The sequence below is a fragment of the Pholis gunnellus genome, assembly GCF_910591455.1.
Source record: "Pholis gunnellus genome assembly, chromosome: 13".
Taxonomy (NCBI): Eukaryota; Metazoa; Chordata; class Actinopteri; order Perciformes; family Pholidae; genus Pholis; species Pholis gunnellus.
The window spans coordinates 17452809-17480206 of NC_136540.1; the positions used below are offsets into that span (position 1 = coordinate 17452809).

The 27398-nt window shown below is 41.2% G+C and overlaps 3 protein-coding genes across 5 annotated transcripts; 1 reads left to right on the top strand and 2 right to left on the bottom strand.

The window, feature by feature from the left end:
• Positions 1 to 2514: 2514 nt before the first annotated feature.
• Positions 2515 to 11705, bottom strand: mpp1 (MAGUK p55 scaffold protein 1). The gene is made up of 12 exons (XM_079171186.1): positions 11431 to 11705; positions 7892 to 8020; positions 7727 to 7805; positions 7063 to 7148; positions 6878 to 6946; positions 4953 to 5149; positions 4719 to 4822; positions 4543 to 4623; positions 4251 to 4331; positions 3958 to 4160; positions 3407 to 3481; positions 2515 to 3313 (listed from the first exon to the last, which is right to left on the bottom strand). Exons 1-12 carry the CDS (start codon positions 11551 to 11553, stop codon positions 3137 to 3139), a joined length of 1404 nt encoding a protein of 467 aa, XP_079027312.1. The 5' UTR covers positions 11554 to 11705; the 3' UTR covers positions 2515 to 3136.
• A 2597-nt stretch (positions 11706 to 14302) lies between these two features.
• tmlhe (trimethyllysine hydroxylase, epsilon) lies at positions 14303 to 19270 on the top strand. 3 transcript variants are annotated; one of them, XM_079171343.1, is made up of 8 exons: positions 14303 to 14678; positions 14757 to 14933; positions 15935 to 16214; positions 16390 to 16509; positions 16643 to 16879; positions 17211 to 17349; positions 17539 to 17684; positions 17817 to 19270. In XM_079171343.1, exons 1-7 carry the CDS (start codon positions 14501 to 14503, stop codon positions 17668 to 17670), a joined length of 1263 nt encoding a protein of 420 aa, XP_079027469.1. In that variant the 5' UTR covers positions 14303 to 14500; the 3' UTR covers positions 17671 to 17684; positions 17817 to 19270. The 3 variants fall into 3 exon arrangements, with proteins under 3 accessions (XP_079027469.1, XP_079027468.1, XP_079027467.1); XM_079171342.1 differs by having other exon boundaries at positions 17539 to 17674; XM_079171341.1 differs by lacking the exon at positions 17817 to 19270 and having other exon boundaries at positions 17539 to 17685.
• A 3512-nt stretch (positions 19271 to 22782) lies between these two features.
• LOC306704948 (V-set and immunoglobulin domain-containing protein 1-like) lies at positions 22783 to 27398 on the bottom strand (the record flags this gene model as incomplete). The annotated part of the gene is made up of 7 exons (XM_079171563.1): positions 22783 to 22879; positions 22963 to 23107; positions 23199 to 23315; positions 23464 to 23619; positions 25927 to 26134; positions 27070 to 27230; positions 27356 to 27398. The coding sequence occupies 7 exons, from the start codon at positions 27396 to 27398 to the stop codon at positions 22783 to 22785; spliced, it is 927 nt and encodes a 308-aa protein (XP_079027689.1).

Here is a 27398-nt window from a genome sequence, read left to right on the forward strand (position 1 = left end):
TTGGTTATTGTGGCGTTTCCCTGCCTATATAGCCGAGGAGGAGCACTGGCTTTGTATCTGCCACAGAGATATGTGTCCCCTTCGCTACAAAAAAAAACTCTTCCCTCTCTTCCTATTTCTACGGAGATGCGGCACCTGCAGGCTGAACTGGAGCCCGGCGCTGTCAGGGTCCGTGTAGTAATGAAGGTGTAATAAACAGCCGCCCGGATTAAGGTGGACAAAGATGGCTCGGTGACGTCAATCGGGGCGAGTTTCATGTTGAAATGGGTGACCGGAGACTTCAAAACACAGCGTTTTATCGGCCGGGACAGCGCTGATTTGAACGTATGGGCGCTGTTATTGGGAATCTGCGCATATTTTCTTTACCCACATTACATGTCATGATGGTGCTTTGGGTTTAAAGCTTTAGTAAAGGAGCTTATTTTGACTGCAAGTCTGAGTGTCAACAAAATGGCGCTCCTCGAAAGGGGGTGTGGCGAGTTTGGAAGTCAGTGTTTGATTATCTGTCATAGTAAATATGGAGAGGGATCTAGTGGGAACGAAACCCACCTGACAGCATTTTTACTTTTGTTTGAAGAACAAGGTTTCATTATTATTTCAGGCGGCATTGCATTCAGTTCATTGTATTAGTCTGATGTAAATCATCTCTTAAGGTCATGGGGACTCTTCCTGCTCCATGGAACCCAAGAATAAATGTATGTTTTTTTTCCCCTGATTAGATGAATAATAGCCTATATACTAACTTTTTGTATTAAAAAGTAAAATTTTTAAAATGTATATATGATGGCCCATAATATCTTTTTAGCCTCCTTTGTAAACAGGTGTCTATAAGCCAATAAGGAAATACATACAAATGTGTGAATTCAATTAAATTGTTATTTTTCTGTGATGTTAGTGGTCCTGAACCTTTTATCTTCATAGGCAATGCCAGAAAGTCAGGATTGAAAGACAATATCGATTTAAAGAGGAACAATTTGTTGATTTACTGTAAAATAAACCGAAAGCAACTGTCATTAAGTACAGGATCAAGTCAATGCTGCTTGGACAGCTTTTTGGATGCAAAAATACAGTGTCTCTCATGAGAAATGTTGTATATAATAATCCTAGTGGGGGAGATACTTCATATTGTTGATATTTGTTTTGTGCCTCCACATGTTTACTGTTGTTGTGACAACTAACACTGGAACTCCAATCAGTCAAACATCCAGGTACACATTTAACCTACTGAACCTACTTAACCTCACTTGGCTGTTCAATTGTAATTAGTCCCGTAGTGAATTATGCAGCTGAAATCACTGTAAATCCACTCTCTAGCTGAACTCTTGCTAGACCAAATACACTTTAGATTTAGTTTACTGGAATTGTTTCTTCTTTCTTGTTCAGTGTAAAGTCGAGTCTCTTGTTTGGTTTTATTCTTTGCATTATTGAACTCTCCTCCTTTAAATGCATTTGTTCATTATTCATATGATAAAGTAAGTAAGTTGGATCACATTAACTCACAGAGTCACAATCAAGCTTTTATAAAGAAGCAGCACGGAATTGAATAATTTGATACAAGTATCTTCATCTGTTCTCGCAACAGAAGCTTTTAGTGGCAATTACTGTGGCTAAAGATTAGGTAGCAAGACATTTTCTGTGGTGGCAGCCACATTGCATAATATATGCAATGGTCCCAAAAAAGGATGTAGGTTCAATGTTTTATAGGGTGATGGTAACTCAGTAGAGCCCACATGGTGGTGCTATAGGACAGCTTGTCTTATTGCTAACGTCTAAAAAAATAGATGTAGAAGTAGCTATCTTACTTTATGGAGGTCATATCAATATTTTTCCCTAGTAGATAGGGTTCCTCGTGATCCCTTTTTTCCCTGAACTTCAGTGTGGAATATATAGAGAAAAATCAAATGATAATAATGATCAAATTTGAGGATTTGAGAAGAATTACGAACACACACATCTGTAAGCAGCCAGTCCATGGATTCAACACACATATGTAGAAAATCCATACGCACGTGTACTTGAAATTAGACAGAATGAACCGAACACGAAACAATATTTTTCACATGATATATTTTGCTTTCATTAAGGTAGACAATTCTGACAATGCAACCAGGAAACTGCGAAACGGTGTTCTGGATAGAAGCTGTGAACAAATTCATTGTCATGTATAACCTGTAACTATTTCTCCCACACTGTGGATGAGCAAAGAATTGTAATGTGTGGGAGACATATTGTACAGCTCTGATACGCCAGTCTTGATCTATAATTAATCAAAGCTTTGAGCCGTGACGTCTTTCAAACCCCAAATTACAAAACAGGATAATTACCAACCTTTATATTGCAGTGGTTTTGCTCATGATCGACACTGCCATGTGTTTTCGTGCTTTATGTGGATCTAGTTGAAGGAATTTTTGTGCACTTTGGAGATTTCCCGCTGACATAAAACTGCCATTGTTTTACCGAAGGGCTCTGGCGAACAGGTTTCCACATGAATCACAGTCAAGGAAGCGGTTCCAATAGAGCTGGGAAATTTATTTTTTGATTAAAAGTGCCTTTACAGTACTCCATGAGATATACAATTTGGACGAGATGAGACAAGTGATGTTGTCAATGACAAGGTTTGGATTAGAAGACATTATGGTAGAGTTACACTCACTGTATGAACAGTTTTAGAATCTCAAATTCATGGCACAAACTAATGAGAACAGGGAAAAAAAAAAAAGACAATGAAATCAGAAATAATGTTTCACATGATAAAATCCTGTCATTTAAAAAGGGAGGATTTCATTCACAGTTGTGGTCCTATTTTGCATTTGCTCACGTTCCAACAATCACAAAAGGCGTTCGGCACTGACACCATCCCTAAGCCACTCAAAATCCTGAAGCACAAATGTCACAACAACCAAACAAAACCTCCCTGGTGAGGTCCTCAACTTTCTAAAATAAACCTTTCTACATATTGCTTTTTTTCTTTTTTTGGGGGGATGCATTTGTGCAAAAAATCTCAGTGACAATTAACATGAACCGAAAGTAAACCCACACACACCTGGGACATCACTAACTCGTTCTCGTGTAAGGAGTGATATTGCACTGCTTTTTTTAACAAACAGTAAAGTATTATACCGGTGCCAGACATCTGTTAGTACACCCATGATACAGGCACCCACTGTGGGGTAGAGGTGGCACGCTCCATGGCCTCCTCCACACCTTTCACGCTTTCATTCACGTCGTTGTTGACAAGGACCACATCAAAGATGTGTCTGTACGTGGTGAAAATGGCGTCCGACTCTTTCTGGATCATCTGCAGGTTTTCCGTCTAGGAGACAAGACACGGAGGGTTAAGCAGTTGCTGGATGATTGAGTTTGATGTTTCAAAGCACTCGAGTGTATTCGGAGAAAGATGTAGCACCTGGGCAGCTGTGTTGGTCGGAGCGATGAACACCACGAGGGGTGCAAAGTCAGCAGTCCGCAAGACTTTCAAGGTCTGCATTAAAATGTTACAGAAAAGAAAAGAAGAATTTTGTTAAATTGATTAACTACATTGAAACCGCTTGTAAAGGCTACCTTCACCTACATCTTTTATTTACATTTATGCGGAACTTTAGTGTTTGCAGCTCAATGTAGGCGACTTTTTACTTCACCTCAGACAGATAGTAGGTCTAACTTCAGCACACATATTAATTAATACATTTATATTGCCTAGTCACAGAAATAGGATTGTATACTTCAAATGTTCCACTCCCTATTAACCTACAAGCAGCCAGAGCAGCAGAAAAAAAGAGACGATAGTTGCTTGATGCAGGTTAATTTCGCAATTGTAAATACCTGCACACAGCTCAAAGAGGCATAAAAAGACATCCTTAGACTATATTTGACTCTGGGTAATGTTCAATTAATAGTATAACTTCCCTCAACTATCCCTTTCATGTCATGTCTCCGAAAGAACCTGTGAATGCAAACCTGTGGTTCTATATCCAGTAAAGCTATTTTTTCTTGCTCGTGGATCTTGTGGATGGTCTCAGTTTTGGTACCGAACATATTTCCCTGGAAGCTGCCATACTCCAGCAGCTCATTTCCAGAGATGCACTTGGTCATGGCTTCATGGGAGATGAAATAATATTCCTGTCCATTCTCCTCCTCCTTCCGTTGGGGTCTGCTGGTGTCTGTGTAGAAGGTTAAAGACTTAGCCAAAGGACAAGTCAGCAAACTTGTTTATTGTAGCGTAAGAAAAGAAAGTCTGGTGGTCTACTCACGAGGTGCAGGGTAGGAAAACTTCTCAGGGTATTTGGTCAATAGTGCATTTTTGATATGGCTTCTTCCTACGCCAGGTGCACCTAAAAAAACACGGATTTTTTTATTTCCAAGGACATTTCAACCTTAACATTAACCTTCATGTCTGAATCTTTGGTTGCAGAGAAACTATCTTTACATTGTCCGAGGTTTTAATAGAGTGCTGTAGATTTGCCAGATGTGGAACATGTGTATCAGAAATGATTTGACAAAAATGAATTTGACACCCCTATTGAGTAGTGTCACCCAGCTTACCGATAAGCACCAGTGTTTTCCTTTTGAAAGCAGGGAGCCGAACAACCTCCTCATAAGAAATCACATCCAGCTGATCAAAAACTGCAACAGAAGAACAGAAGGGATTTTGTTTGAGACAAACCCACGCCACACCTAAACCTGAGGGAAAAGATACATGATTCTAGAGATACACTCACTCGAGCTGTGTTTAGCCAGGTACTTGTCTTTGCACTTCTTTTTCTTCCCAAATGGGCTGCAGGACTGACTGCCCTCTCTGGCCTTGCTTTTACTTGCCACCCTCCTGCAAAGTGAAAAGAGATGTAGGCTAAGATTGGAAACATTTTTGCCGAGTTGTATGCTGATGTGGCTCATAACATCATGTTAATCTTTGGCATTAAAGATTCGTGACTTCATACGGCAGAGCTGTTTACCATTCCTGGAGCTCCGGGGAGGGAATCAGTCCGGCGAAGTCAGCAACGCCGCTTTCCACTCTGCCCTGCCACCAGTTTGGATCCTGCTTGTTGATAATCTGAATGATGTCACCAGTTTGAAACTTAAGGCCTGCCTCTTTGCACGGGATGAGGTCATCCTTGGTGGGGTCATAGTCAAACTGGGCCCTCATGTACATCTATAGATGAAGAGTACATGTGGTTTATTGACTATTTGGAGCTCATGAAGACTTGCAGTGTTTATTTGGTGTAACTGGACATTACTGATGAATCTGCAGACGTTACTAATGTGTTCAATCTCCCATCCTCTAGGTCAGCTGTGAAAATAGTCCCTGGTATCTGAGTATTTATTGTTGCTGAAAAACTAAAAGTGTCTTTGAACTAACCTTTTGACTTCGAAAACACAAGAAAAACTGTTTCTCTATGAAGACAGTTTCTCCAGCTTGAAATTAAAGATTCAACGTTTTGTTTTTCTTCAATGGTTAAGCCATAACGTAGAGGGACATCTCAAGTTTATGCTTAAAATCTCATGAGAATTTCTCTACGTACACAATACACCCATATTGTTGTAATGAGGGCCTAACATTATGAGCATGTGTGAATCAGCAAATGTCGGACTTCAAAGACCTACAGCACCTATACGTAGGTCTAATTAAATATTCACATTAGGACTTTCCAAAATATACATTTAGATTCTGCAAAGGTTAATTGGGAAATCCACCCTTTAACAGAATGTACATGTTCATGCTATGATCTTGAACAGCTCAATTCATGTTGTGAAAATGAACGAATTACTCCCGGTTCCAGACGTGAGGTCTAATTCATCAAATCATCAATTATATACATGCAGCTGATCTGCAGAAAACACACGTAGGCTGAAGCTACAACTCTTCAGAACTTCGTCTGGTAAATCCCCACTGATCACTGATTTGGTGTCCAAATTTAAAAGCTGCTCACAAAAAGAGTAGTTGCATACAGCTCCAGATTAGAACACTAACTCCTGCTGAGATTTGTAGTCTCATTTATGGGAGAGAGATTTATGTAGAAACCTCTCCTACACTGTTAAAGATCACAACAGGAACACGTGTAAATTCTCCTCAGGGTAAAATATTACTGTTGTTAGTAGAGTTCATGGACATTTGTGGTTTCCCCAAGTTACTCCAGTGATAGTTGTACACGGAAAAAGGGAATAGACCTATTATGTACAAAGAGTGGGTGTACTGGAGTGGTTTGGGTCACCAAAAATGATGCTCTTGGAGCATTAAACATTTAAAAACTACGCCTACATATTAATTGACTATAAACTTTTAAGTGGACTGCCATCACTGACCACAGCAAAGTTGGAACTTAATGCAGCGATGAACTGTATTAAGACCAGAGTAACATCACTGAATGCAATGTATTCTTTGTGGTCATTTCATTTAAGCCATTTACGATTATTTGATTATGCAGCATACTATTGTTATATGTTGTTGAATCAAACCAGCAGCAATTCTTCTGTGCATAGGAAGCACTTAAATGGCCGCTGGGGGAAACGTGATGTGGCCAGTAGATGGCAGAATGAAACACCAAAGTGGTTCAAGTCAAACTAGCAAAACTAATGTGAGTGATGTTCTTTAAGTTTAAACTTATTTTATAGTCACCTGGGTTGCTCATTGACTAACAGGAGATTCACCTAACAAAGAACAAAATCCTTTTGAGAAGTAAATTGTAGAAGGGGGAAAACCAAAAGAAATGCAATCAACCTAGTCTTTGTAGATTACACCACTAGAAGTTACCATTGGATTTGACTGTCAAGCTAATGTTCTTGGTTAACTCATGCAAAATTACAGTTTGGAGACGACAAATACAAAACACAAAATCAACCACAAGACCAAAAGGTAGATGTATATTCTACAGGTTATTACCTCACAGACTCGGGATCGACTCGGCACGTTGGGAACAATCTTCATTGTGACTACTCCATTGGTTTCTTTCTGCGTGTGAACTCATATGGGTTAACTCATATTTAGCTGTATGAGTGCAGTAATTACATTAAAAAAATGTGCATTAACTTTAGTGCCAAAATGAAAATGATGAGAAATGAACTTACCAGAATCTTTTGTAGCTGATCTACAGTTTGGTTTGACACACTTTTCCCATTGATTTCCGCTATTTCGTCCCCTTCATGTAAAGAGCCTGGAGAGAGGCAGAAACCAGGAGAGGTGGAGTAGCTTTCAATATGAACTTCTGTGTTCCAGCTCAGTTTTCTGTTTACTGCATTATGGTCCTAATATGTGTTAGCAGCTCCAGAAGAAATATCTATTCTCCTGAGAGATAAACTGAAGATGAGGAAGGCCTTGTATAATGACAGTATAATGCTGTAGAAATGACTTTTTTTTAAAATAGATTATTACTGAGTGGCAGTCTGAATCTTAAATCATAAATGCATAATATAAACAAAAAAATATGTTGAACTTGAATAGTTTAAGTATTATTTTGTATAGCTCGGCTTGTGTTTGGCCTGAGATATACTGTATAAATTATCATACAGATGCTAATGCTAAAACAAATTTGCATGAGACAAACTATTGACCTTTTGGGAAGACAACGTTCTAGCACGCTCACACACACACACACACACACACACACACACACACACACACACACACACACACACACACACACACACACACACACACACACACACACACACACACACACACACAGTTAGCACACTCACTAACTGACACTCAAATAAATATGTGATTGACTACCTTGTCTGTGGATCATGCCCCCGTGCAATATTCGGGCCACAGTGCACCTTTGTTTGTCATTCAGCTTCAGAGTGACCCCCTGCGGACAAAGACCACCGTCAACGAGGAGGAATCAGCAACACAAATATAAAGACATACAAATGTGTGTAGAGGCAGATAGTATACCATTGGCTCTGAAGGACTCTTTTCAAATTCTACTTCCTTCATCCTGGTCAGTTCTGTGCCATTCATGTGTCCAGCGCTACCGTTGGTGTAAACTTCAGCTCCCTTATTCTCATAGGTTTGCAATACAGCCTGTTGAAAAAAAAGAAAAAAAGATTAACCATGTATTGTTTTATGTCACACAGGATGAAATCAACTTTGCTTAAAAGGAAAAGAACAACAACGTTTAAACCTTCCCTTTCGTAAGTAACTTAACTCGAGAGTTAGAGTCAGATCAGATCATTATCACACTGCTATTTCCAATAACTGCCGTGGAAGTTTTTTTTTTTTGCTAATGTGTGCCAACAGCCGTGTTTCATTTGCAGTTTCAACATATGTTCGAGGTTGAAAATTAACCCGGTGTAATCACACCTCATTAGCCACGTCCAGTGATCTGGTCCACCTGGTTCATGTGGTCATGGATACCACCAGACCCATCAGGTGATGACATCGACGAGCAGCATTAATGTAAGGAAGCTCATCCTTATAGCGCTGGAATGAACTTTCTAAGTTTGGTATAGAAATCAAAAAGGAGGGACCAAAGGCTGACTTTGTGGAGTCACAGTACGCTTTTTACACTGACATGAACCCAAAGATGAGTTCAAAAGCAGGAAGTCCCCGGAAAATTTCCACCATAGTGTCAACAAAGGTGGTCTCTAGTCCAGATCGCCGTCAGAGAAGAGACATGTTCTGCATGGAAATGACACATCAGCACTGCGTCAGCAGAAAAAAACTCTATTATCTAATCTTCCAGCATCAGCGCTACAATAAATATCATTATCGCATTCCTGCTCCACGCCTGTAAGCTCAGCCCTAAAAAAACACTGCACACTGTGAGAGTGGTTCTACTGTAGGTGTATTTCTCTTATGAGTTTCATTCATCTTAATGAAACGCGGTATTCGTTCAGTGAACAGCGCTGTTCAAGCAAGCAGGAGCCATGAGAGCCACGCAGTTGTTTTTTTGACTTGTGCAACATGATATGTATTTACCAGCCTCGTGCTGTTATGTGTCAGGAATGTGCCGTACCAGGAGCGAGTATTTGGATGGCGTCCAATCGGTGGACCGATGGAATTACATCCTCTGAGGAAAGGAGTCTGTACAGCAATCTTTCAACAGCCACAATCGCCACAAACAAATCCATCGTGAAACAACAGACACACACACGCTGATTTCTATCTCTGAACTCCAAACGTGTCTCACTTGTTGTTCCTATTCCCGATATTAAAACTTAACTTGCAGTTCAAAGCTGCTCCAAAGTGAGAGCAATTTTGTGGAACCACATGTTCGTGATCTTGATGAAAGTGCATAAAAAGTATCAGAAATTGTGTGTGTGTACTAACATTTATTGTTTTTTCCCCAATTTAGAGAGACTACTTGTGTGTGTGCCCATTACAGGCAGGGATGAATGCTCAACTTATGTTCACGATCATCGGGTAGTTCTCCACAAGGAACAGAGCAGGAGACTTTATTTCCTCCCAACAAAGTGCTGACCTTCAGGACTGAGCAGGAAGGAAACGGACAAAGGTTAAATCTAAAGGCTTTAGCAGAAACCCACCGAACCTAAAAACAGATTTATCCCACACAGCAGGCAATATACACACGTCTTCACCACTGAATGCTAACATACCCATGTGATGAGTTTTGGATTGGATTGGCACTGAGAGGCATTTTTAATTAAATGTGTCTCATGAGGATTTCGACAATGAGCTCCGTCAGCACTATCAGAGTGTAAAGAGACAAAATCATTAAAAAAGGGTATTCGTCTGCTTTGTCACAGTGTGACGCAATCACAGTCAACATAGGTTACTCTAACCAGGGCCAGGAAGCCCTTACAGAAACATGAATGCCGGTCTTGGGTGCGGAGAAGCAACAGAATAAACAAATAAGTCGAGTGAAAGCCAAAAATGCATCGAGGAAAGAGCAAAAGGAGTGTCCCCCCCGATCCGCTCACCTCACCTAAAAAAGGTAAATTTGGCTTCATATGAAGTAGATCAAACAGAGAGTGCATTTCAGAAAGCCATTCTCTGGATAAGATAATACACTATGAAGATCTAAACCTTATTGTTCTGCCTGCTGTCCTCCACAGGGAACCGTGATCTAATACGACCGATTGCATTACGAAACAATCCGTCTCTTTCTGCCCTGTTCTTCCTCTTGAGATGACTTCTAAAGCCAAGAAATAGTATTTATTAATGTATGACCCCCCCTGTGGGATTTAGGGCTGGTCTGCAAAGAAGTATTGATCTCTTGAAGGAGCACAGAGATCAATGTCTGAAGAATTTGGATAGATTGACTTACATAAACTTGTTTTGGTCTTAACATGCCAGTGAGAAGGGTGGCAAAAATAACAAGTTGATCCCTCTATGAAGGGCCCTTGTACAGTTTGTACAGTCAGTCTTTAAGTATCTCCAGAGGACAACAGCTGCATGTCAGGCAGGAGAACACCACTGAGCTGGAAACACGTGCAGAACAGAACAGGCCGCCTCACTTTATTAGTTTTTATTACCAATCTCAAGGTAAAGAATCCTTTCGGTTCAGTAAATCAGTCGGATGTTCACTCACGTACCACAATACGAGCAGCATTGCACACGGCAGTGTCTGCGCCGAGAGATAAATGGAGCACGTGACCTCGCTTTAAAAAGACACTCACTGATTCCCCATATCGGCATTGAGCAGAAGAACACGTCGCCGAGATTGCAAACTCAAGGCTGTCATACTGCTGATGTCAGGAAAAGGAGTTTCCTCCCTTCTCCTTTCCCCCCTCAGTAGCTCACTGCTGACTTTTGAAATTCAGCGACGAGGTTTAGGACAAAGAGTTCCCTCTGTGTCACTGGCGGCCAAATTGATGCCTTGAGGTCGTCAGTCATAAAAATAAAATAAAAACTTGCAACAGTCTTAACTAGTTTGTGGTCACACGTTGTCCAGCTTTGAGGCAAAGTGGTTTCGCAACATAATCTGGCCTTGACTTGAAAACAAGTTTATGTCTTGAAAGCCAACCCTGTGATACAGTGTGAAGAAACAACCTGGCCTCAGATCACACTGATTAAGCAGCAGCACTTGTGGCTGCAGGCTAAGTTCACAGGCTCATTGTAATATGATCACAGCCAAACGTATGGACTGTCTAACATGTGATGTAGCCTCGTTTCCCCAAATCGTCGGATGATTCCCATGTGCTGTTTTTAGGTGGAACCCAGAAGTGAAACTGCCAATGTAATGTCTTCTTGGATCCAACTAAAGCTGACTGAGCAATGCAGTGGTTCCTTAGGACACACAGACCTGCTGATGTTTTCAAAGAAAGACCTTCATGTTTCACAGACTACGCTCAGTTGCTGTGCATTCTGTTACGAAAACACGACTGGGTCTATTTTTAGGGATCTTGTCGAGGAACAAACAACGGTCATGTGCCCCATCCCTGCTTCCCGGAAGCAAACATGTACACCAAAGATCTTGGGGTCAAAAAAAAAGGAATAAAAAGAAAAAGACAGTAAAAACGAGACCTTACCTTGTCAGACTTTGGTTTGTTTTGAAGGAGCTGCTCCAGGTAGAGATCGGAGAGGGCTGTCCGCACGCTGTTCACCGACTCCAGTATGACAGCGGGTTCGTTTTTATTGGATTTTAACGTCATCTTTCCGTTAGCTAGAAATAAAGACTGTGAACCCGATGTGCCCCCTCCCGCTCAAAGTCCGCAAGAGGCCGGCCTCGCCACGAAACGCGGAGAGGAATCTGCCGATAAGGAGCCCGGGCGATGCGATAAGTCCTCTGAGATAAAAGTCCAAGGTTTTGATCAGCAGCAGGTGAGGTGCACGAGATATCTGCTGCGGGGACACCGCTGACAAAGCAAGTAAACATGCAACTGACTGCTGCTCAGAGGGGCAGGCTTATGCTGCCTTCAGGTGCGCCCATAAACTCCTAAATCCTACTACTCAAGTTGTTTCTATTGTAGGCTATACATTTATACATTTCAACTGTGAAATTACAGCACAATAGAGCATGTAACAGGATTATTGTTTGTAAAGCCCACATGAAGTGCTACTATGCTGCTGTGTTTAGATTATACTTCAGCAGCAAAAGTGTGAGAGCCGACCGGAACGATAGACACATACAATAATAATCATGGACAAGAACGGTCGCTACCATGTTGTATGGCGCCGTAACTTCACATTCAGATAAACAATCCCCCTTCTTACAGCTCACCCTAAACAGTTCGTGGACACCGAACGGAAACATCGAATTTCCGATAGTACTTGAATGCGCCATTACCGCAGCGTTCTCAGCAGAGCTGCACTAACAGGCTACAAGGAAGCCAAATAACGGAGTGCCACTGACGCCCCCAGCAGCTGATTTGGAGGAATGTCAATTACAAAACAAAGCGTGAGTATGTTTGTCCAGGTGCTAATGTTAACAACCATCAACGGGAAATTAGCCTACACCCATCACGTGATGTATTAATACAGACGCAAAATAATAAATAAAAAAACACGTAAAAAACACTTTATTTTGAAAGCAGGGCCTGAGTGTTAGTCTGTGATTATATATTTAAACATACCAATCTGGTTATTTCCCCCGATGGTTCCAGTCCCTTGTCCTGTACAGCCTACCTCAGATTTTTCAAATTTACATTTACACAAACTTCACTTTAGGCTCCTAGAAACAAACTGATCGATGACATGTTCAACTTCAATACAGAGAATGCCAAACCACACATTACCAGAGGAATACACTAGGTTTATGTCTGGTATATGAAAAAGGGAATTCTTTACTTATGCACAAATCACTCCCGTCTGTATAACAGTTTCATACAGAGGATTATACTTCGTAACAAATCGTCATGCTAAAATGGTCACACTTCTGTTTGGATGCTCTATTATGATTTATGCATCCGGAATCTTCTTCTATTAAACTTCCCAATTTATACGGATACTATAGTGTGCAGCAGGGTCAACCGCTGTGTACCACTGCTCTTCATTGTGAAGCACAACAACACAGATAATTGGTAGTTGGGGGGAAAGGAAAGTGGTATCCAGCCAGGTGATTTGTGTATTAAAAAGCAGACAATTTCCAGAGAGGAGTCCAGAGGGAGCCAGCATGCAGGTTTGTATCAGCCATCCGCCTAACGTGGCCTCATCTGTGAATATGGGGTGAGCAAGCTTTTAGCTTCACCTCTCATTCAAATAGCTGTCAGGTTTCCATAGTAGAAAAGGCCTCTCATGCTGTCAGGTGAGCAGCACACACTACTTCTGCCACAGACTCACCTCATTTACCCTCTAATTACTCTGTCAGTGTCCTGCTGCCTCCCTATAACGTCTCCTGTCATGTCACATCCAGTTACTCGCCTTCTCTCACTAGTTGCCCTCAGAGGTTTTCCACCTCTCCTGTAGTGTTTCCTAGATGAGGTGCCCAACCTCATCTGAAACAAAGACCACTTCCTCTGACATCATAAAACATGCACACGCAGCCATCAGGTGAAAAGCATTCATTTAAATTTAGCTGCTTTAGTTTCAGGGTCCTGGTATTGTGAATGCGGGCTCACTGTCATGGCTTACTGGGACACTTGTTAACAACATTTGTGCTTTTTCTGCTGTGACAAGATGTCTACTGTGAAAAAGGCTGTTTGTTTTAGGCCGGGGTTCAATGTATGCTTCCCTGGATTAATTAGTTGAAATCAACCACACACAGTTGAGAGCCTACTGATGTAATACTCGTTGAAACCTACGCCCTCATATGGGTAAGACGGTTTCCTTGACTTTAGACATTGATATCTCCACAGTAGCTGCACAGATTTGTACTATTCCAACTGCATTTGAAAACGTCCATCTCCCTTTGCTCTTTTTGCAATTTGACCAGCGATGACAGCCCCTACCAATCGCTAACGATGTGTGAGAGATACACTTGCCTGCTGGGAACACAGGATCCCGTGAACATATTTAGAGATAAGCCCCTTCCACCAGAGCTGAACAATTACCCCTGCAGTCATCTGATTTGTCCGCTTCTTTGTTGCTTGACTATAAACTAGATTTGAGACCAAGCAAAGACTGGGTTATCCTTTACACTTCTGTTTGTTGAGTCTACCTGTGTGAGTCCCATTGTCTGGGCCCAAAAGAGACAATAGACCTGTTATAATAATATATTATATTATAATAACCTGTTGTTCACTTATTTTGGCACCCACCTCAATGGATTGTGTGGGCGAGTACCCTAACACAGGAATTGTTTCGCGTTGTACCAGATACGCTCTGACGGTGTTCCTCTATTTAGAAGTTGAATCAACTCTCTCTCAAAGCACACAAGCTAAAAGCGCTGTGCATCCGGGTACTGAGGTCGAGGGGACCACGCATGCGTCGAATTTATCCACATTTCCGGAGGCTCGAGGTGTTTACCAGGTGTGAACCAAAATTGCAATAGAGCGACTCATCCGTGTTTAATAATTAATCTGGATTTATGAAAACATTTAGTGAGATTAAGGGTTGAAGAGGTGGAGCGCTGAGGGAGATCATGCGGCTTCTCGGCAAATAAAAACGTTATCATTTTAAGTTTGGGGTTAATTCTACTTTTTACATCGAACAGTGCTCAGGATGTTGGGCACGCTCAATAGGATACTGCGACCCGCGCTTAAACAGGCTCAGCCTCAGCTGCTGTCTGGCTTCAGAAGCTCGCAGCTCTCATGGAGACGCGTGATGGAGATCCGCGTGATGCAGATCCGCGCGTGTGCTGCGGGTTCAGCAACATTTCAGTCTCTGGAAGACTGTCTCGGTGAGTTTGATAACATTGTAACCTATGCTTGCACGTATGTGTGAGATACTGACCATGTGCATGTGATGAATTCGCCAGTGCTCAGCTATGGAGGGACGCATATGCGTTTTAACTACTTGTGGCTGCGGGATCACTGCCGCTCCCCCTCTTCATACAACTCCGGGACTAACCAGAGAAACCTGGACACTGGGAGTATAGACCTCAACATCCGCCCTGACAATACATCTGTGCAAGATGGCCATCTCCTCCTCACGTGTAAGTCAGTTTAAAGTACAGTTCTACCCACATGAACATCTGGGAAAATACTTTAAGCCAAAGCGTTCTTGTTTTAATATATTAAGACAGAGGTCCCATTGGGCCAAATGTTCAATGTTGTGTTCAATCAAATTTCCCCCAAACTCACACACAGAAAACCTGGGGGCAGGTTTGTATCACACTGTGGTTTGTGAGTCTCTGAGTATACAATGAATCTGTCATGATATTCTGCTGTGTGCATTGTATTGGGCAAACACATTTTAAATAATTAATCTGACCACACATTTAAAACATTGTTATGGTCCATTGCATCTCTGACATGAGTTGCCTCGGAAATCGTGGAAAGTAACACCACAAGCACCAAGAAATAAAGCTATAACATATGAAATAAGGCATTTATAACATGCAACCTTGGGCCAGATTCAATCACTTATTTTCAGTGAACAAATAAATTGCATCTATTGTCTCTAGGGCTATTTAGTCAGATACAACACAGTGAATGAGTCAATCATGAGAGCAAATTGTCATTGTCCACTGACTTGAGAAGTTCTCTTCTCATGCAAAGGTCACTTTTCACTCTGTGATGGGTGCGTTTTGTGCAGATTTACTCTGTTGTCAGTTAATCCCGGGTGTGGTCGGGTCATGAAAGAAAGGGGGTTGGCTTTGTTAAATCTGTAATCTTGTATAACCTTATGTGCTGCAGTACAAAGGTTATTTTACCATTTAAGTTGGTTAATGACAGACACATGACACAAGGCCCCTTAAAAGGAAAGGGCTTTAAAATAAGAGATTAGATTTAAGATTAGATTGGAATGCTCCAATCATTTCAGGATATTGTGCACTTAAGTACCAAACTTAAAAGTGATCTTCCCCAAATACGCTTTGGTAAATCATTTCATAAATAATTGATTAAGACGACTCATAATCATGTCATGCATAGCATTTCATGCAATTTCCATTAACTGTACCTAATAACATATTCATTTATTTCTGTATCCCAGGGCCTGGAGGTCATGTGTCAAAGTACAGCCTTAGCTGGCTAGCTGAGAACAGCTATGAAGCAAAGAAGCAGAGCACCGTCCAGCCACGCGTCCTTTGGAATTCAGACATCTATGAAAATGCAAACGCGCCCTCCGCCAAATGGGACGCGTTTATGAGCAGTGATGAGGAAGTGAAGACGTTTCTACAAAACTATCTTCTGTATGGGATCGCTTTTGTAGATGATGTCCCAGCTACAGTCGAGGCCACAGAGGCAGTGACCCAGAGGGTCAGTCTTATCAGGTATTACGTGCTGACTGTGAAACTGTATAACTTAAAAAATACATTCTTATGCAACCATATTCAGCATTAGCGATTTACTTTCAGTGGCAAAATTCACGGGCAGCCCAGAAGATGTTCGGCCCTGTTCGCTTCTTCCTAATCCACTTGTGTTTTTTTTGTGTTACTGATCCACAAGGGAGACTACATACGGAAGAATGTGGTCTTTTACTTCAGATTTTTCCAGAGGAGACAGTGCCTACAGCCAGCTGGCCCTGGACCGTCACACTGACACCTCCTACTTTCAGGAACCATGTGGGTAGGTGCAGCAGAGATGAGCTGATATGGGATTTCAACACAGCCCCAATAGGAAGGAATTCTGTTACATCCTAAAACAAAACCCAAGAAAATGTTGGCATTTTCTAACTCAATAACGCGGATTGCTGTTGCAGAATCCAGGTATTCCACTGCCTCAGGCATGAGGGGACTGGGGGAAGGACACTACTTGTAGATGGGTTCTACGCCGCTGAAAAGGTGCGCCAGCTGTCTCCTGAAAACTTTGAGCTGCTTGCACGTGTGCCGATCAGGCACGAGTACATTGAAACCTCTGACAACCACCAAAACCACATGACGGGCATCGGCCCTGTGCTCAACGTCTATCCTTGGAACAATGAGATGTCTCTGATCCGGTACGTCAGCGCTTTAGTTTGATGTGATTTTACTCATGTTTGTGCAGTAGTGAATTATAAGATATTAACATTTTAGGATTTGAATGTAGAGGTAAAGCTTTATATGTCTTGTTATTAAGTTATGCAAGGCTTCCCTTGAGTAATTAATAAGACAAATGTGTCCTTAACTAAAAGTTTGTTGAGAAACGTTATAGTTCCTCTGTAGTTTGGATAGTTCATTTCTTGTTTTTTGTATATTCGGTTTTTAAAGGATTAAGTCGTTTTAAAAGGCATTAAGACCTATTTTTGAATTTCGAATCAAAAGCACGATTGTTGTATCTTTTCTCAACAGATACAACAACTATGACCGATCAGTGATAAACACAATACCCCATGACCTTGTTCAGCGATGGTACGTGGCGCATCGAGAGTTGACTACAGAACTGAGGCGGCCAGAGAACGAGCTGTGGGTGAAACTGACTCCAGGGAAAGTAAGAAAGTAACACTTCTTGAAGGGGGTGCATTCAGAAACGCCCACGCCAGAAAGCACAAATGTATAAAAGCTCTCCACATGTCCCAATTCAGCCAATTCATTTACAGCTTTAGGAAACTTTGAAAGATACAGATGTAAGTGTATTTCAGTATGATCGAAGAATTTGACCCTCTCTTTTCTTCACGAGGTGATTTTCATAGACAACTGGCGTGTCATGCATGGGAGGGAGTCTTTCACTGGCCTGAGGCAGCTCTGTGGATGCTATCTGACCAGAGACGACGTCCTCAGCTCCGCACGCTGCTTCGGCCTGCAGGCCTGATCCTGTACGTGAAGGTTGCTTCACCTCTGTGCTTAATCAGTTAGCCTATTGGTGAAAGGTTAATATCGTGCCTTTATGCAAAAACAACAACAACATTCTATAGTTGCACAACTAAATGCAAGTTGTATTCCCTTTATGCCACATAGGAAAAAAAGCTAAAGAGAACAACACTTTCTTTATGTGGAAGATGAGTTAAGGACTCTCACGGCCTGAGGAAAGACGCAGCTCTGTAATCTGGAGGAAACTTCTGTGACGCTTGGCAGACGGCAGCAGGGCGACCACGCTGTTACTGGGCTTGGTATTGTCTTTTAATTGTCTGCTGTAGAGCACTCCTGTCCTGGCTGTGCACATGCTAGATTGTAATGTTTCCAGTCAGGATGCTTTCTATTAGTACTATTGGTCCTCTGTAAAAGTTAACAAGAACGTGGCACAGGAATTTTGCCTTCTTGAAGCTAAATTATGTATTCTAGAAATGTGTTTTTAATATTTGTCGAAAATCAAATGCTGTAACAAAAAAACCTGCGTTGGCCACTGCTCGCTCCCTTCATTGGCGTTTCATAGCAACGTGTTGTAAAACACAGAGAAAGGCCTCTTTACACACAACGAGATTAACAAAAGAATAAAGTTCCCCTTTTGTGAACAATGCCTAGTGACGAGGTAAGTAGACTAGGCAAGCAAGAGGATGCACATCATGAAGCTAGCGTAAATTCATGCAGGACACGGAAGTTATACGCCCCAGCTGTAACCAGCTGACAGCCAGCCGATTGAATCATAGCTTCCGATCGGCCACGCACCAATCACAGCCCACTCTCACTTCACGGAGGTTTATTTAAATATGGCTTCCTTCTCACTGATTCATTCTACATCTACGCTGCTACAGACCACACTGCTGGCGAAGCTTCGCCTCCTCCACCCCAGCCTCCACCTCTTTGTTAGTTCATCTTCTGGCAAATGTTTGAAATGTATTTAAAAAATGTACCTCTGTCCTGTAAACCCAGGGGGGTTATTGCTCGTGCTCCCGGTCTTAGCTCAGTAGCTGCTGGCTAATCCGGGGAGCATTCAAAGAGCGGAGCCATTATCGCCAAGTTTAACTGTATTCCATTTGTTGCAATAAATGGTTAAAATCTATAACGAGAGTGTTCCTGACTGAATCTGCTATTATTTCGTTGGTTGGAATATTGAGTTTTACAGTAAAACATTCAGCTCGGTAAGGAGCTTTTCTTTATTCTGCCGAGTGACATAAATCAATGTAACGTGATTGTCCTGCTAACGCTATAGCTACCGAAAACATGAGTAGAATATGCTTTTCAGTATCCTCCTGTTGAACGCCTTGAGCTGCACTCTGCCATCTTGCTTTTACAATGCTGTGTGGGAGGTCACTCTCTCATACTCGCATGCAGCAACATGGACGAGCGCCCGGCCCCGCAACCAAAACGAAGAGAGAAGCTCTGATTACAACACACACACGCAGGGAGTGTGACTTTATTCTCTGCTCAAGTCCTTGTTAATTGTTTTGTAAATAATGTTTTTTAATTGTTGTTTTTTATCATTTGAAAGTGTTGTCTCCTGAATTACCCCTGGAACAATTAAATGTATAAGTACTGAAATGGTTTGATATTATTGAGCTCATAGACTCATATCATCACATTAACAGGTGGAATAGAGGATGGGACTGGGTCTGTAATATTGCCCTTATTACAGTAAGTTATAGCTTATTAGCACTAAAAAGTAAGTATAGCCGAGGCTATAAGGTAAATCAGTTGTTTTCAAGTACTTTTGTCTTGATGATGGCACGAAATGAAAAGTTAAAGGATCACCAAAGTCATTACAAGTCATCCTCTGAATGTCTGTTCATGGCAATCCATTATGTTGTTGAGATATTTAGGACTGGACCAACGTGGTGGACCAATCCAAAGTTCAAGTAACACTAAGGTTATTGTATTTCACTAAAGTGAGGTGTGGGAGAAATGTATATCATCTCAGTCTAAATGCAAACAAATCTGAACATAATGATTTGGAGAATCACTGTCAACCTATCTGCAGATCTGATGTAGTCATTAGATAAGAATTTGTTTGCTGACATGCTTGTTTATTGACAAATCAATTGGCAAACTAAAATTCATCGTTCTTTATTGAAAAATAATGTGTCCAAGTGGGTAAAGCTGGCTGACTTCACATCGTATTTGAGTTCTACTGCGGTTGTAGTACTGGATGGCTGAGAGCTGACTGTTAATTAATCATGCAAATTAGATTGGCCAAAGCTAGTCGTAGTTAAAGTGTAACCTGTGTTATTCTAATTCATAGTTCAGCTCAGTCAAAGGACACATATTGAAGGTCTCTGTGCTGCCTTCACACTTGCCAAATGATTATACATTTGTGGATACTAGATTTGCATTAGGAGGAGGACTCTAACCTGACTGAGCGCTTCAGCTAGATTTTGAGACTCCAGTGTGAGTTTGCGGCCACCTTGATGAACCTTGATGTTATCAATTATAAACTACATGACTCAATGACTCAGGAAACACAATATTTTATTTAATCAGGATCTGTGGATGTCATTACATAAAGTAATCATACTTCATCCATAGCTGCTTGACAGTTTGTTTAAAAAAAAGATGAACTAAAGATAGATTTGGTCAGTTAAGTTAGTTTGTACGATCCATTTAACTACATTTTTTTTTTATTTTATGTGGAAATTGTGATACTTAAAGGTGCTACATACAAACCTGGGAGCATTTATTTTACCTCTCAACGGCGCTCAGCATAGCAATGGCTAAGCTAGCGGCTCTCAGCTAACGGTGCTAACAGTGCAAACAATGTAAAATGTGCTCGCAGAGCAAACAGAGTTTGCCTGAGGGGGAACCGGATGGGAGGTGCTACGCTTCTGTGACTATGCCGTTGGTCGGGACGGCGTTATCAGCTTCAACCGCCGTATGAGCGCAGTGCAGAGCTAGTCAGGGGGGCACAGTCACTTGCAAAAACATGCAGTAATTGCGCCGGACCGGCTATGTCAACAAAGCACAGAGAAGCTCTAATTACAACACACACAGAGAGAGAGTGACTTGATTCTCTGCTCAGCTAGACATTACTATACTATGTCTTTACATTGCAAATAGTAGTCCTGTTGAACCTTTAAGATATCATATAAAAGACTGCAATTGAATGTAGGACTACAGTGCCCTCCAGAATCATTGGCACCCTTAGTGAATATGAGCAAAACAGGCTGTGAAAAAAATGTCTTTGCTGTTTATCCTCTTGGTCTTTCACTCAAAATATTAAAATTATTGAAAGGAAAAAAAATTAATACATATTTTACAATTATTAAAATCTAACTGAAGTATAATTCCAGTCACATTTTACATTTTTAAGTTCACCTGTTTGATTAGGAACTCTTAAGTGGTCAACCATGACTTCCTGTTTCACTGGGGTATAAATATGAGGTGACACAGGCCATATTCCCTTAGTCATTCATCACTATGGGAAAGACTCGAGCACACAGTGACGATGTGCGACGGAAAGTTTTTTGAGCTGCACAAATCTGAAAATGGATATAAGAAAATCTCTAAACAGTTGAAAATACCCATTTCCACTATCAAGGCAATAATTAAGAAGTGACAGAAGATGTTAAGAATCAGCCTGGAAGAGGACGTGTGTGTACATTGACCCCACGCACCGTGAGGAGGATGGTTCGACTGGCAAAAGAATCTCCAAGGATCGCAGCTGGAGAATTGCAGAGGTTAGTTGAGTCTTGGGGTCAGAAAGTCTCCAAAACTACCATCAGATGCCACCTACATCACCACAAGTTGTTTGGCCTCTGCTGTCAATCAACAACAAACTAAAGCGCCTACAGTTTGCCAAACGTTACTGGGACTTTCATTGGGACCGGGTTATATGGTCAGATGACACCAAAATCGAGCTTTTTGGCAACAAACACCAAAGGTGTGTTTGGCGTAGACAGGAAGATAGCCATACAGAGAAGCACCTCATACCCACTGTGAAGTATGGCGGTTGGATCTTTGATGCTGTGGGGCTGTTTTTCTTCCAAAGGCCCTGGACATATTGTTAGGATACTTGGTGTCATGGACTCCATCAAATACCAGCAGATGTTAAATGAAAACCTGACAGCCTCTGCCAGGAAGCTTAAAATGGGCTGTGGTTGGACCTTCCAGCAGGACCAACGATCCGAAGCACACCTCAAAATCTACACAAAAATGGTTCACCGACCACACCATAAAGGTTTTGCCATGGCCATCACAGTCCCCCGACCTAAACCCCATAGAACATCTGTTTTCCACAAGGAGAGTCCACAAGCGTCGACCTCGGAATCTGAAGGATCAGGAGAGATTCTGCATGGAGGAATGGTCTCAGATCCAGTGCCATGTGTTCACCAACCTCATCACGCATTATAGCAGAAGACTCAGAGCTGTTATCTTGGCGGCACAAAATAATAAATGAAAGGGTGCCAATAATTGTGGCACATATATTTTTGAGAAAAATATTTGTTTCATGATAAGAATTTAATGTTTCTTTCAATTATGTTACTTCAGTTAAAGGTTAGATTTTTGTGAATATTTTGAATGAAAGATCATGAGGATAAACAATAAAGACATTTTTTCGCATCTCGTTTTGTTAATTTTTATGAAAGGGTGCCAATAATTCTGGAGGGCACTGTATCATTTGTTTTCTTAACATATAAGAAGGTAATCATACTGATAATTTGCATAATGCATGTTCAACCTTTAAGTTTCATTTTTTAATGTCTTATTTCATACAATAAATGTATTTGTTCTAATATTATGTAGCTTGTATGACTAATGCAGCGCTCTTCAACATGGTTTGATTGGCACACTAACTATAAAATAGTAAAGCAAACAATAGAACTACAAAAGCACATTTTAAGTAAAAAACACATGGAAGGCATGTTAAAGATCGAATAGATGGTCAGCATCTTAAACTTCATGATTCAGCAAACATTTAACAAAATGCAAGTTTGAAGACGAACGTGAGCTTTGCCATGTTGATTACATTTGAGAATGACGTATGTCAAAGACTGAACATCCTGGACACCCTGTCGTTCAGAAGAGTGATTATGCTCCAGGCCTTTTTTCTTTTTTAGGCTTGTGGCTCATCTTCCTCAGCATGGAGGTTGCTGGCTGGGGTTGCCACGGTAACGCTATCTGAGGGATGCTGGGCCTGAGCAGCGCTCCTCCTGGTGGCAGAGAGTTGGTGTCACACACTTAAAGTGGGAATGACATGGTGAAATGCAACATCGCCGAGAATCTCAAATCTTACTTCATCTCATTGGCCTCTGATCGGTTGACCTGTTTGTATTTGCGTTTCTTCAGAGTGTGAGCGATGAACCACACGACCAGAAGGATCAGGACGCACCCGAGCAACGCGCCGATCACGGCACCAGCAATCACTCCATCTCCCACTTCTGTACAAACAAGTGAATATAGCCATTTTAGCAGTTGTGTTGATTTCAATATTTTAGTCAATATTCTCAAAAAACAAAACTGTAAACACACCAGCACTCAGCTCTATAGTGCACGTTGAAAATCCCACCGCATTCGTAGCGGTGCACTGGTACTCCCCAAACTCAAACTGGGATATGTTTCTGATTTCCAGTACTCCAGTTTCGGTTGCTGAAGAAACAAGTGCACAGTTGTAGATAAAAAATGACGACTGTGCACACATCCACAATCACAAATACACACACACACACACACACACACACACACACACACACACACACACACACACACACACACACACACACACACACGTACTGACCTCTTCCCAGTACAGGCCTCCTTGTCTTAGTCTGATCCAGTCTGATCCAGGTGTATTTCGGGGTTGGGCTCCCCCGCTCACTGTGGCAGGTCAGAGTGACCAGGTGACCCGATTCCACATCACCATGGACGGAGCAATAAGGAGCAGAGGGCTTCTCTGACAGGGGACAAAGAGGACACATGAGTGTAGTAGGTGACTTTATATTTAACTCATAATTTTATAAGTAACTCTACCTGGGATTATTACGAAGCACATGTTTAATCAGTAGAAAGTATTGATATTTTATACCATTATGCTATCATACTATTTCAGAAAGAGCTTCGGGCTGAATTGATCCCGAGCTGTTTGGTAGAACACTAAGTGTAATATGTTTATGCTTTAAGCATTTTCCATTTGTCAGTCAATCACTGCCAGCTTCATCTAAACATATTTGTACTTCAAGACAGTGGTTTTCAGACCTTTTACATGAGTTAAAGCACCAGTACATCATTTGAAAGAATACTCGTAATTCAAAATCGTAATTAAGTAAAAGTCAAAAGTCAAATCTGGGGATCTTGAGATAAATAATGAGGGAAGAAGAAAAAACAATGTTCTGCGACCCAAATTTGTAGTCACTTTTTGGACTTTTCTCTTTCTTTCTATTTTTATGATATATTTTGATAATTTTACCTCTTCGAGCCTGCAAGAATTATTTAAATAAAATCAATCAGTTTGAAGGGGAAATCAGTCTTGCCAACAAGTCTGAGACATCTGAAAAGGCCACAAGCCAAAATGGTCTTTAACTATGCATTGTACCTTATCAGCACATTATTTAAAGTATTGATCTGAAAAGTAACAAGTAACTTTATCTGTCAATTAAATGTAGGGGAATAAAAACAAGTACAGTACTTGAGTAAGTGAACTGACTTTGCACCACTGCTTTAAGATTGGCTCATGCTATCCTGTATATTTATTACAATCCAACAGTTTCTGCTAACTCATTTGATTGGTCAAAGAATAAATCAATAGGGTTTTTTTAATACTGCCAGCCGCTCTTTATTTCTGTTTATTTGCACAGAATTGTTGTATTCTGGAGAAAAGATGAAGTGTATAAATCTGTGTGTCTTGTGGCAAAGACAATTTACAGATTTGAGTTTGATAAAATGACAAATCCTTTGCTTATTGTTACTCAAACATTGTGTCCGTCCATTAGTCATCCCGAGGCAGGAAGTGTGTTGGGAGTGGCCTTACGACTCCTGAGCTGATCCCCACGGTGCCTACCAATCATTAGGTTATCTATTATTTTCACAATAAGGGTAAAGCTCACAGACTTATTTGTAATCCATGATAGAATACTCCCTCTCTTTTCAGTATTATCCTAATGCTATGTACCAGTAAGTGATGATGGAAATCTTTCATCCCATGATAATCAGCATGAGGACATTCATACATATTCACACAGCACTTAAGTCAGCATTACATCCACAAGCTGCCCTGCAAACATTTTCATAAAGGTTATGAAATCACAAGACGTGTGTTTTGCATGCAGCGGATGCTGATATATGTTCTGTATGCAGTACAAGGGTGCAGTCACAGTCCTACTCTAATTTACAACGCTGACAATGAGGAGACTGCTGCAGTAACCATGGAAACTACTGAGGATACCGAGGCCGGCGAGGTTGTCCCTAGTAACTCGTTGAATGAGAGGATTCAAACTGAATATGATTCCCTAACCGCACTATTCAGGGCCACTGCTTTAATAGATGTGTTAATGTCACAACACTGATAATAGATACAGCAATCTCAGCACTAAAATATTTCAAAGTGCTCTCCTACAGTAATTCACGCTGCGATTCTGTGTTGGAAAATACTTTGAAAGAGTAGCTCACTCAGACATGAAGCCTTACTTTTACGTACAAAATATTGAGAAAGTCAAAAAAGACAAACGAGGAAGCAGAATTATTACAAAATGAACATATACAGTATATTTAAATCAAAAACAAAACTTAAGTGTCAGTTAAGAAACCGATGGTGTGCTTTGGCTCTCCCATTTCGGGCAGCCACACCCTCAAGAGCAACAGAATCATGGCAGAAACACCAGCCGGAGGATCAGATTAGGGTTGGGTAGGGTTTTTTCTCTTTCTTCTCTGTTTTAACAGCAGCTCATGCTGTCAGATAACACTCAGGTCCAGGCCTGAACGCTAGTATGAAAGCAGAACATCACACCATGCGGACACAAACATGATCAGCTACTTCCGCATTCTGTCATAATGTAAATATTAAGCCGATACTGCTAACGGGTGTGGTCCACTAGTATGAAATCCCATACACACCCATTGGACACTCCTCTGGGCTGAGTTATTTGACTACTTTTCATTCTACTTGAAGTAACGAACAATGGGTGAAAAAACAGTCTTCGTTGGTACCTTGATTATTTGTAAAGTAAGTTTTTTTTTTAACGCCTCTGGAGTTGATCAAACTTACCAAGAACATTCACAATGACATTGGCCTCAGACTGTCCGTCCACGTCAGGAAGGTTGTGAACCTGACAAGTGTAGACTCCGGCGTCTGATGGTTGCATGTTGCTTATTGATATGGAGGCGTTTCTGGTCGTGCCGGGAGAATAGGGCGGCTGAACCCTGCCTTTATAAGAGTTTGTGATGACATCCTGTCCTGCCTGATAGTAATACACCTGAAAGCCAATTGCAACACGTTAGACACAATAAAGACACAAATGTTTCCATATTCTGTCACTGTGTAATACTCTGTGATTTCACAAAGACATTTTATTCAGTCTCTGCTTCTTAAGTTGCAAGGGACCATGTGCACTACTTTAAGAGCATTTTCTTTTAGTTGTATGAAACTGAACATTAGTAAAGCAGTTGGTTAAATTAGCATTGCCAGAAAATGACCTTTAGTGTAATTACGTCCAGTGGATGGTACCTTTTTAATTAAAAAAGCAACTGCAGCTAATTAGAAATCAGTTGTCCTGTAAAGTCAAATTAAAACTCTAGTCTAAATAATAATCACAATCATTCAGAATTGTGGGTTTTGTTTTGTTATTATGAACTCCGCTTGTATCTGATTTGGCAGTCACAGGCTTTGTTGTCTCATTGAGGTGTGTCTCCTGGCGGTTGGTCAAAAACGCGGGATACCGAAAAAAAGGCGCTAACCTGCGCACGAGATGTGAATGTTCAAGCTTTGGGATGAAGTTCATTTGATGCACAAAACAACTAAAACTTTGCATATCTTCCAAAATGTTGAGTTCTTTCATTCGACCCCACACCAGTGTGCCTCCAACAGGCCACGTTTTGGTGACGAGCGGTGATTTTTGTCTTGCATTTGCAAATGTGAAATAAAAGTGACTGATGTCTTCACAATATCACTCAAATCTTTGTGCAGTCATTAAACAAACAATGGGAGCTACTGGATTTAAACTCAATGTAGAGTGGAGAGGGTTGCTTTTATCTTCAATTGATGTAATTTGAAATCATCTGATACTTTTTTTTACCAACGAAGGAAGTCACTAAACCTGATGTTACAGTATAGAGCATCCCATTGGGTAATGCGACACATTTCAAGCACATTTGGTGCAAAGCTGTGATCTGAGCAGAAGTGTGTCTCTACCTGCTGTGGCACGGTGGACGGTGAACCAAAGTCCCACTGGATGGTGAGGGCCGTCGTGGTCTCCTCGGTAGACACGAACAGACATTGGAGCAGGACACTCTCACCCATTGTAACGCTGACATGTTTCTGCGGAGTCCTGACTGAGATCAGTTCAACACATCCTACGAAACAACAAGTTTAATCCAAAATCAAACGTCACTCAAAGCACCGTGTAATTCAAACTTACACATACAAATACTCTCACAAACACAGAATTACAAGAGGAAGAAGCAGTAAATGGACTTACCTGTTATGCTAATAAGCACCAACAAGCGCAGCGTGGGGCACAT